Below are 11,038 nucleotides of genomic sequence, written 5' to 3' on the forward strand. Positions count from 1 at the left end.
TATACTTATTCAATTCCAGAACATTATTTGCTCATGATTTTATTTATTGTTGACTTGATTGTACATGTTTATCTAGTTTCTTTATAATCTCAAAATGAGTAATTAAAAATTCAACAAACTTATTTTTCTATGCTTTTACTTGGATATAACGTCATTTTCATATGTAGTTGTAATTGTAACATAGATACAGTTTTGTACTTTTTTATTAGCATATCAAATTATTTAGTTTAATTGCAGTACCTTCATAATTTTAACTTTTTTTTGTGGCACTGGGAATTATGCTTAATAAAGCCCTTTACATGTTAGGTAAGTTCTCTGCCCCTGAACTACGCCTCATAATACGCCTCATAATTTAAAATTTTGGTAACTATTTTAGTAACTAAAGGATAGTCTATTGAATTAACTATTCCACAATTTGACAGTTTTCTTATGGGACAGTTCAGCAGTTTTTAGGTTTCTTTTTGTATAAATAATACTGTAGGGAACAGTATCATATATTGAACACTTTGTTCTTTTTTATGCTTATTTGTATTTATTTATTTGTGTGTGTGTGTGTGTGTGTGTGTGGCCAGCTCAGCCCACCAGGGGGCGGGGCTGGCTGGCTTGTGGTGCTGGGGGATTGAACCGTGGTCCCTGTGCTTTGCTCAGCTTGTTCTAAGTAGGTGCTTTAGACCACTGAGCCATCTCACCAGTCCCTAAACATCTTTAAAAGAGAAAGAAAAAGACAATAAAAACATTGATACACAATTTCAAAACAATAGGAAATTGTAGATGGTTATTATATTTCATATTGTTATCTTCACTGTAGTTGTTCAGTTTATAAGATATAGACATACATCAAATAGCTCAGTGGATTAAAGCACCTGCAAGCCGGTACAGCGGCTGGGGGTTTGATCCCAGCGCCTGTCGTGCCAGTCCCGCCCCTGGGGCGAACTGAGATGGTGGTTGAAACTGGGCTTGGTGGTGTGCCCCTGTAATCCCAGCACTTGGGAGGCTATAAACAGGAGAATCACTATGAGTCTGATCTAGTAGTGAGACCCTGAACACCCTGTAGCCCCTTCCCTAGAATACAGAAAGAAAAAAAAAGATATAAACATATAAAACTGATTAAACAATTTAAGCATAAAACTATTCCTTTCAGTGAACTAGTAGATATTACTAGTGTAATTATCTGAGCTATTTTGTATATACATACATATATATTTTCCCCCCATCCCAGTTTTTTCCTTTTCAGCAATTTCTTTTTTTTTTTTTTTTTCCACAATGTCTATTGTATATTTTGGATCTTAGTTACGTTTTCAGTTTCTTACACTAGGGAAACAGTACAATGTTTAGTTGTGAGTCTGATTTATTTTGCTTAGGAATAGGATCTCTAGTTACATCATTTACCTATAAAAGCTTCAAATTTATCTTTCTTTATAGGTGAGTAGTACTCTATTGTATAAAAATACCACATCTTTTTTTTTATCTGTTCCTCTGTTGATGAGCGTTTGGGTTGTTTCCAAGACTTAGCTATTATAAATTGTGCTGCTATAAAACATGGGTGCACATTTGTCACAGTGATATGATGTTTTTAATTCTGGGAAGATACCCAGAAGGGATTAGTTGGGTCAGATGTGACCTCTAATCCTAGTTTTATGAGGCATCACCACACAGATTTCTACAGTTGTACCAGTCTGTACTCCCACCAACAGTGGAAAAGGGTTCCTTTTTCCTGACAGCATCTACAGCTTTTGTTATTAGTTGATTTCTTCCTTTTTTTATTAATATATTTACTTTGTTAAAATTCCAAGGCAAAAATGCAAGAGAATTATAAAAGGAGAAGGCCCCAAAATGCAGGATTGAGTAGTTTAAGTAGGTCCCCATCATTATGGTACAAATAGCAAACGTGTTTTACTTGCCGTGAATCTGTGCTTGATATGGCTTGCCGTGCCACGCTGCCACCACCACCATTCCTCTGTCCTCCCACCATTGACCAGTTTTGTTCTCGTCCACTGTGGTTGCTAGCCGCTCCCAGATTTCTTTATGATAGCCATTCTTTCTGGGGTGAGAAAGATTCTCAGTGTTGTTTTAATTTGCATTTCATAAATGACTAAAAATGTTGAACATTTTTTCATACATTTGCAGTTTGTATTTCTTCATCAGTATGCATGTTAGATATCATTTTTGGATTTGGTCTTTGAATTTGGGAGGCTTGATATTTTTCAATGCTTTTTTTTTCTTTTCCCTTTATCAAGTCCTTTATTATATCTCCAAGGCTTGCCAAAGTTCTAACAGTTTCAGCATTGCTCAAAAGTTAAAGTCAAATTTGCAGGGGCTGGGGAGATAGCTCAGTAGAATAAGCGCTTGCCTGGCAAGTGCAAGGGTCTGAGTTCAATCCCTGGTTCTGCAAACAAAAAAAAAAAAGTCAAATTTGTGTTCTGAGATTTTAGACAAACTTAGCTCAAAACCCTTGTACAAATGAAAAGAGTTAAACACTTCCAACATTCCATGACACAAGATAAACTTATAATTCCAAAAGGTACAGGTAGGGGGATACCAAGAAATGGAACAAAGCAAGCCCAAAATCCAACAGGAAGATATTATATCCCATAGTTCCATGTCTAGTATCCCTGGTAATCTGTAGAAAGCTGTGAACCACAAAGAGCTTTGGTGGCTCCATCCCTGTGGCACATGTGGCGATAGTATGTCCAATGGCTTCCTTTTGACTGTGTTTGCTCACTCCTTGGTGCTTTTCAGTTCTTTATATGTTTTAAATAGAAGTCCTTTGTCTAAGGGATAGTTGACTCAAATTTTTTTCTCATTCTCTGCATTTTCTTTTCTTTTTTTTTTTTTTTAAAGCAGGACTGGTCATTTTCTTTTTTTTGGTAACTTTTAAAAAAAAATTTGTGTGTGTGTGTGTGTGTGTGTGTGTGTCCAGCTCAGTCCACCAGGGGGCGGGGCTGGCTGGCATGTGGTGCTGGGGGATTGAACCGCGGTCCCTGTGCTTTGCTAAGCTTGTTCTAAGTAGGTGCTTTAGACCACTGAGCCATCTCTCCAGCCCCTCGCTGCATTTTCTTTTCATTCTGTTGATGCTTTCTTTTGATGTACAGAACCTTTTTATCTTTATTTTTCTGGGTACCAGGCATTGAACTCAGAACCTTGTGCTTGCCAGGTAGGTGCTGTGCTACTGAGAAGAGATTCCAGCTGTTGAGTCTTTGAACTGTTTGCTGTGCTGTTGGGTTTTTGTTCATGAACACTCTCTGTGTACCCCTATGTCTTCAAGATTTCTACCTACTTTCTCTTCCAGTAGATTTAGTGTTTGTGTTTTAATATTTAGATCTTTGATCCATTTTGACTTTATTTGCCTGCATTGAGATAGACATAAGCCTAGTTTTAGTTTTTGGCATGTGGATTTAAACATTTTAACAAAGTTAACTTAAATTTTTTGTTGTGTATTAAAGCAACTTTAAGAAAAGTTGAAGTTGCAGATTTTGATGAGCAGAAATCTCCTTTGGAAACACCATCACCTCGCAGGTTTGCTCCTGTACCTGTTTCAAGGGATGGCGAAATATCAAAGAGGGAAAATCCCATAGAAGAAAAAGAAAATGTGCAAAAGTCAGATCATAGAGGTAAGAAAGCAATTATAACTATACCCATGTTGTGCTACTCCTATTTCAGAAATTGTCCTGAGATCTTATTCACACTTTGAAATTCTCTATATGCCTAGTGGAAAACTGGTATCTGTTTTCAATACTTTTCTCATATTATGCTTACTGGGCAAACCAAGGTTCTTTAGTTCTCTGTAGGAGTTAACAGTATGCATTCATAATTATTCTGTCCTTGTAAGTTAGTTCTAAGCCTTTAATGAAGAAGTTTTATTTTTAATAAACATTGCTTTACTAAAGGTAAGGCTGAACATTTTTAGAGCATGTTTCCTTATATTGTTTTTAGATGTGAATTTCAGTAGTAAGTCTCAAGGAAATTAACATTTGTCACTGTTCAGCTGAAAAACCTGCTGATGTATGAACTTTTAATAGAGATTAAAAACTTTTATAACTGATCTGAAATAGTAGCAGAGCTTTAAAGTATAGCCCTTCTAGTAAAAAGTGAGACATGCTAAGCTGTAGACTTTTGTTCTTAGAATCATTTAAATGTATTGAAATCTTACTTGAAGCAAGTTTTAACAGTTTAGCAGATAACTTTTTAATAAAAGAAACCCCCAAATTATATAAAATTATTAAAATTTAGAAAAGATTATGTAAAATCAAGTCTGATAGGGAAATCCAATTAAAGATTGCTGTGAAGGAACAGATTTCTTTTTCTTTTCTTTTTGAAACAGGGTCTCACTGTGCAGCTCACCCTGGCCTTGAGCTCACTTTTTAGCTTAGGCTGGTCTCAAACTCACAACTATCCTCCTGCCTCAGCCTCCTGAGTGCTGGAATTACAGGCGTGTGCCAACACACCTGGCTAGGAACAGATTCCTTGTTTTTTTAATTTATAACAATAGTCCATTTTGTCGAGCTTTAGGATGATGGCACTTTTGTGATGGAGATAAATTTAGGTCTCTTTTCTTTCTTTTTTTTTTAAATGAAGTTAGGACAAGGTATAGAGTCTCACTATGTAGGTCAGAGTCGTAGTGATTTTCCTGTTTTCAGCCTCCCAGATGCTAGGATTGCTGGTGTGAGCCACCATCCACAGTCTCAGTTGCCATCGCAGTGTGCCCCAGGGGCGGGGCCAACAGAGCAGGCTGGGGATTGAACCCTGGCTACTGCGCCCTGCCAAAGCAGATGCTTTAGTCTGCTGAGCTATCTGGCCGGCACTAAATTTACGTTTCTTATACAGAGATTTCAAACCTGTAATGCTCCTATCATGTGTAGTGTTTAGTTTTATTGGTGAGTGTATTTATAGTTTACGTTGTTGTGTTGGTCTTCTTTCTGTTCTGTAAGGAAATCCCATAGCTTGGGTATTTAAAAAGAAAGAATTTCTTTAGCTCGTGATTCTGGAAATCCAGGGGCTCAGTGCTGGCATCTTCTTAGCTTGCCTCGTGACCTGGGGCAGGGCATTGCAGGGGGAGAAAGTGCGTCTCCAAGAGCTTGGTTTTGTGAGAGGAGAGGGGTACTCACTGGATAACTCAGTTTATATGGTTTGAGTCTACATTGTCCCCCACATGCTGAGGCGTTCTGAGATGACTGCGTCAGAGAGAGGCTCTGGCTGACTCTTAGCAGGTGGGGGCTGGAAAATGACACGGGTGGGCGTGTCCTTGTCCCCAGCTCTTCCCTGCACTGTCTCTGCCCTCTGGCTCCCCAGTGGAGCACCTTTCCCTCTGCCGGCCCCTCTGCTGTTCTGTTCCTGCCTCGGAGCCTGGGGACATGGTCTGGCAGCACAAGCACAGTAGACATCTCCTGTAAACTGGGGGTACTGGGCACCCTCAGCAGTGGCAGAGTGCCTGCTGAGGGGCTGGATCCTTCGGGCCTGCTTGCCTCCATGGGGTCCTGCCTCCCCAGTACTATCAACATACGACTTTGAGGATCAAGTTTTGAACACATGAAATTTTGGGGACACATGCATGCCATAACAGTTTTAGGGTGAATGGAGTAATCATCCCAAGAAGCTAGTTTAGGCCTAAATACAAGAATATGTGAGAAGTTATATGAAAAGAGAAGTGAATTAATATTGGAAAATACTACATTTCTTTTCTTGTAGGAAACATAAGACTATTAGAACAAATTTTGAATAACAATGGTTCTTCTACGAGGAAAAGTGAATCATCAGACATAACCTCACTAAGTAGGTCAAAAATGGGATGGAATCCTGAGAGAAGAGGCAGGTAAGAACAAGAGAGTTTTAAAAAAAGCAGGACTACCAAGACCTGTGTTGACATTTGTATAGCTTCTTTAGGAATTTAAATAAATTATTACTCTTGAAAATTATCTTTGAGTTGGGTGGGGTAGCATGCATCTGTAATTCCCAGTGCTTAGGAGGCTAAGGCAAGAGGATTGCTTTGAGTTCGAGGCCAGCCTGGACTATAAAGTGAGTTCAAGGCCAGCCTGAACTGCATGGTGAGACCCTGTCTCAAAAAAAAGAAAAGAAAAGAAAATTATCTTTGATTTAGTTACTATTTTTTAATGCTGTTATCTTTTTTCTATAGTAAATAATTACATTAATATTTTAGTTTCTGAAAGTGTTGATTTTTAATAAATGAAATTCTCATAAAATGATATCTGGGATTTGCTATCTAATAATTGGGAAGAGAATAAGTATAGAAGAATAAGGATAGCTGTGACAATAATAGCTGGTATAATTAAATAGTGGTGGTGCATTGTGCTATCTTTTCAGCTTTTGTGTGTTTGAAATTTTGCATATGAAAAAATTTGTAAAATTGAAGTTAGTCTGGGTCATAACAATGTTGCTTCAGTACCATGGAGTCCACAGAAACAAAGGCTAGGAGAGCCACACTTGAGTGATTTCATGTGGAGATATGATGCACTTTTATTTATATTTAGTCTATTGATAAAGTTGGGTTTATGTCTGCCGTGTTCATATGTATTTTCTATATGTTTGAGTTCTTTTTATCTCACTGTTCCACTAGTGACTTCTTTTTTATAAATATTTTCTAATGTACCATTTTAATTCCTTTGCTGTTTCTTTTACCATGTTTTTAAAGTTATTGTATTAGTGGTTGCCCTTCAGATTACAGTTGACATTAATTTAAAACAATCTAGTTCAGATTCATGCCATTTTTATTGCAGTAGTATTCAAACATTTGCCCCAATGTATCTATTTCTTTCTCACCTTCTATTATTGTCGGACAAATTGCATTTTTATATATTATACATCCATCTACATGGCTTGAGAACTATTACTTCATATAGTTACATTTTATTTTTTTTTTAAATTTTATTTATTTATTTATTTGTGTGTGTGTGTGTGTGTGTGTGTGTGCGCGCGCGCATATGTGTGTGGCCAGCTCAGCCCACCAGGGGGCGGGGCTGACTGGCATGTGGTGCTGGGGGATTGAACCGTGGTCCCTGTGCTTTGCTAAACTTGTTCTAAGTAGGTGCTTTAGACCACTGAGACATCTCACCAGCCCATATAGTTACATTTTAGATTAGAGGAACAAAAAAATACACATACTATATGTTACATTTACCTATATACTCAACTTTTCCTAGTACTCTTTATTTCTTCAAATGGATTCAGGTTAGTCTCCTGTCTTTTTAATCTGGTTTTCTTTTGTTTTTTATTATATATATATTTTTTTTTTAGGGAAGGGTCTGCAGTGTGTTCAGTGTCTCACTACTAGATCGGACTTGTAGTGATCTACCTGTTTACAGCCTCCTAAGAGCTGGGATAACAGGCGCGTTACCACGCCCAGTCTCAATTGCCATCTCAGTATGCCCCGGGGGCTTTAATCCACTCAGCTATTTGGCTGGCCCTTTAATCTGTTTTAAGAATTCTTTTTTCACCAGTTTATTCAGCCATTTCCCCTGTTTTGGTCTTTGGTAATTCGAATAATATCACTTTAAAGCTTTGTGGACATACTGTTTCTTGTTTGTGGAAGTATACTTGCAAAGTAGATTTTAGAAGTAGCTAGTGAGCTTAAAAGTAAATCTGCAGTCTCTCCATGTTTATGTGAGAGCCAGTTTCTATACCATCTTTACTTCTTGTCAAGCTTCTGTATTTTGCCAATCTGATGGATCAGAGATGTTGGGTCAATGAAAGTTTATTTTTTATGTATTTGGTATGAGGTCTCACTATGCAGCTTAGACTCCTAGTGATCCTCCTGTTTTCAGCCTCCCCAGTGCTGGGTTTACAGGCATGCGCTACCATGCCTGGGGTTGGTCGCTGGCTCAGCATGCAGTACCAGGGACCCAACCCAGTCCCTCTGTGCTTGCCTAAGCGGGCGTTTAGTCCGCTGAGCTATTCAGTGAAAGCTTAATTTGCTTGATCCTTAGCGCCGGCCTCACATCCAGGCTCACTGAGTTGCCTGTAATCACAGCACTGGGGAGGCATAATAAAAGGATCGCTATGAGTCCAAGTGAGACCCTGTACAAAATACAGGAAAAAAAAAGTTTAATTTGCGTTTTTCCTGACATAAAAACTTCTTGGAAGATGTTTTGGGGCTCCTTGCATTTCCCCCCATAAATGACTTATGTCCATTTCCTGTTGACTGTCATCCTTTTAATTGTAGCTTTTCTTCACCAAATAGTGCATATTTCTGATTATCTTGTTGGTTACTTGGGGCCTAGTGGCCTGATCATTAGGTCTGGAGAATCTCTCTTTTGAATTTCTAATAGGTTAGTCCACTAGGTTTGAATTCTCTCAGTTTTTTGTTTGCCTTTAATTTTTCCTTCAAATTTTTTTTTTTTCTTGAACAGAAATTTATTTTTAGGGCTGGGGAGATAGTTTAGCAGTCTAAGTGCCTGTGTGGCAAGCACAAGGACCCAGTTTGATCCCTGATAAAGCATACCCTGCCGGCCCTGGAATCCCAGGCGCACATGCTGGCAGTGCTGGGGAGGCTAAGACAGGAGGATCACTATGAGTTGAAACTGTGTAGTGTGACTCTGTACCAAATAAATAAATAAATAAATAAAAGAAATATAAAAAATTATTTTCTGAAGCTCAAGGTTAAGGAGCTACCAGGTTTGATTTTTTTTTATAAAGCCTTTCTCCTTGCTTCCAAATGGATCCCCTCTTTGGTCACACAGTCATCTCTGTGCATATGTGCCTCCAGGGTCTTCTTCACTTTTTAAAAATTTAAGCTTATTGGTACATTTTAGGTATACATAATGATCACATTCATCCTAGAGAATTTGTACCTGTACATGATATAAATTGATCCCCCCAATTCCCCTGCATTCCCTTCAACACTTCTTACTTCATTTTGGAAGGACAGTTTTGCCAGGAACAGAATTTCTGATTTTTTTTTTTTTTTTTTCTTTCAACACTTTGTATCATTTTACTGCTTTCTGGACTCTAGTTACTGATGAGAAGCCAACTCTTAATCCTATTGAAGGCCTTTCATATACGAAGAGTCATTTTTCTTTCTCTATGAAGAGATTCTCTGGTTTAGGCTTTTGACATTTTGACTATGATGTGATTAAGTGTAGATATCTTTGAATTATCCCACTTACCGTTTGTTGAGCTTCTTAAATGAGTAGATTGATTTTCATTATATTTAGGAAATTTTGCTTCCATTTGATTTTCTTTTTTATGATGAGGGGGCTATGCATGGTTCCAAGCCTGGCCTTCAAATTGTGTTCCTTTTGCCTTTGCCTCCCTAGTCGCTGAGACAACAGGTAGGAATCATCATACTTTCCTTATTTATTTTTTTATATAAGGAGGTACTGTGGATGACCTTTCTCTATGTCTGTCTAGGACTGCACTGTATGTTGGAATGCTCGATGGTGTTCTGTAGGTCTCTGAGATTCTGTTCATTTCATTTTTTCCATTTCTCAGACTAGATAATAGTGATTAACTTATCTTTTAAGTTTTTTTTGCCACCTCAAATGTTCTGTTGAGATCTTATAGTAATTTTTTTCTTTTTGTGGTACTGAGGATTGAACCCAGAGCCTTTACAGTGAGTTCCATATCAGTCTACATCAAATCTTTTTTATTTTCAGATACAAACTTAAGAATCGATTTGGCCCGGCATGGTGGCACGTGCCTGCAATCTCAGCACTTGAAGGGCTGAGGCAGGAACATCGCTGCAAGTTCTAGCCCAGCTGGGTGATGTAGTAATTTCAGCGCCAGCCAGGACTACATAGTGAGACTTAGTCTCAAACAAACAAATCCAAAATGCTTACTGAATTCATAATAATTTTGGAAACATTTTTCTGCAGCTTTGAAACTCTGACTTCTCAAAGATTTCCTTCTCCTGAAGAGCGAGGAACAGCTAAAGAGAGCATGCAGAAGCATAATGATGTTCTTCATGATTGTGGCCAAAAGAAGAAAGAGATCAGCGGTGTGCTCCAGGTAAAGCAAGAGTAGCGCCAACACTGATATTAGCACGATGATACTGATGAGGCAGTAAGAATTTATTGGGACAGACGTCAGGCAAGATGGAACTAAAACACTGAAAGTCTGCTGACTCTGTTTATTTTACAAAAATCTGTCAAAACCCTTTACCCCTGCATTTTCCTTACTCCTCATTTGCCCTGTCTGAGGCACATGGCCACCTCTGGTTCTCTAGCTTCTGCTGGGAAGAAAGGAAGGGAGAAAGGGCCTCAGGGCCCAGTGAGTGTGTGCTGTGCAGCTCGGGAGCAGTTGGCGCTTACTGTGTTTAGCCTCCTCTGGCAGTAGCACGCTCATTAGCACTGGATGAGCGAGTGCTCCCACTAGTTCCCCATCTCTGTCTGCTTAATATTCATGTTAGTATCCCCTCACCCCCCAGCTGTGCTCAGCTACATCCTTGCCCTTTTTTATTTTGAGACAATCTTACTAAGTCACCAAGTTGCCTGGGATGAGCTTGAATTTGTGGTCTTCCTACCTCAGCCTTCTAGAGTGCTGGGATTACAGGTGTGTACCACCACACCAGGCTCATGTTGGTACTTCTAAATGAGAAAGCACTAATTGCCAAATATTTGTTTGCAGTTTGTCACTTTGACAAATTGTTTCACATATATTGGCAGAGTGTTGGGTCCAACAAGAGTAATGTTTGGGTTAAAATAGTATGGATTTAACATGGTAACTTTGGTTTTTTAAACCAAAAGAGTCTCTGATGTTGATCTTGCTGATTTCCCATAGAATTCTAGTAAACTTCAAACAACCAATACAACGAGATCTGTACTAAAAGATGCTGAGAAAATTTTGAGAGGTGTACAAAACAATAAAAAGGTCCTTGAAGAAAACCTGGAAGCTATTATTCGAGCAAAGGATGGAGCTGCTGTGTATTCATTTATCAATGCTTTATCTACTAATAGGTAAGAAATGATGCTGGCTTCCCCAGGTGGTTTACAAAACTGTCAGTTCTACTTTTGTCATGTTGTGAACCACTTCACCTTCATTAATATGTGTTAATATTTAGTAAAGTTTCTTCATTGACTTTGATTTTTTT

General features: G+C 38.4%; 1 protein-coding gene across 1 annotated transcript in view; it reads left to right on the forward strand.

Annotated features, from left to right (window-relative positions):
* Positions 1-11,038, forward strand: part of Kiaa0586 (KIAA0586 ortholog) — a 132,315-nt gene that overhangs the window by 26,402 nt on the left and 94,875 nt on the right. Inside the window, exons 8-11 of the mRNA XM_023701686.1 lie at positions 3,444-3,611; positions 5,686-5,809; positions 9,825-9,957; positions 10,729-10,904. Coding sequence (XP_023557454.1) covers positions 3,444-3,611; positions 5,686-5,809; positions 9,825-9,957; positions 10,729-10,904 — 601 coding nt within the window. The remainder of the gene's footprint in view (positions 1-3,443; positions 3,612-5,685; positions 5,810-9,824; positions 9,958-10,728; positions 10,905-11,038) is intronic.

Source organism: Octodon degus, unplaced genomic scaffold (assembly GCF_000260255.1).
Source record: "Octodon degus isolate 3935 unplaced genomic scaffold, OctDeg1.0 scaffold00007, whole genome shotgun sequence".
NCBI classification, from domain to species: domain Eukaryota; kingdom Metazoa; phylum Chordata; class Mammalia; order Rodentia; family Octodontidae; genus Octodon; species Octodon degus.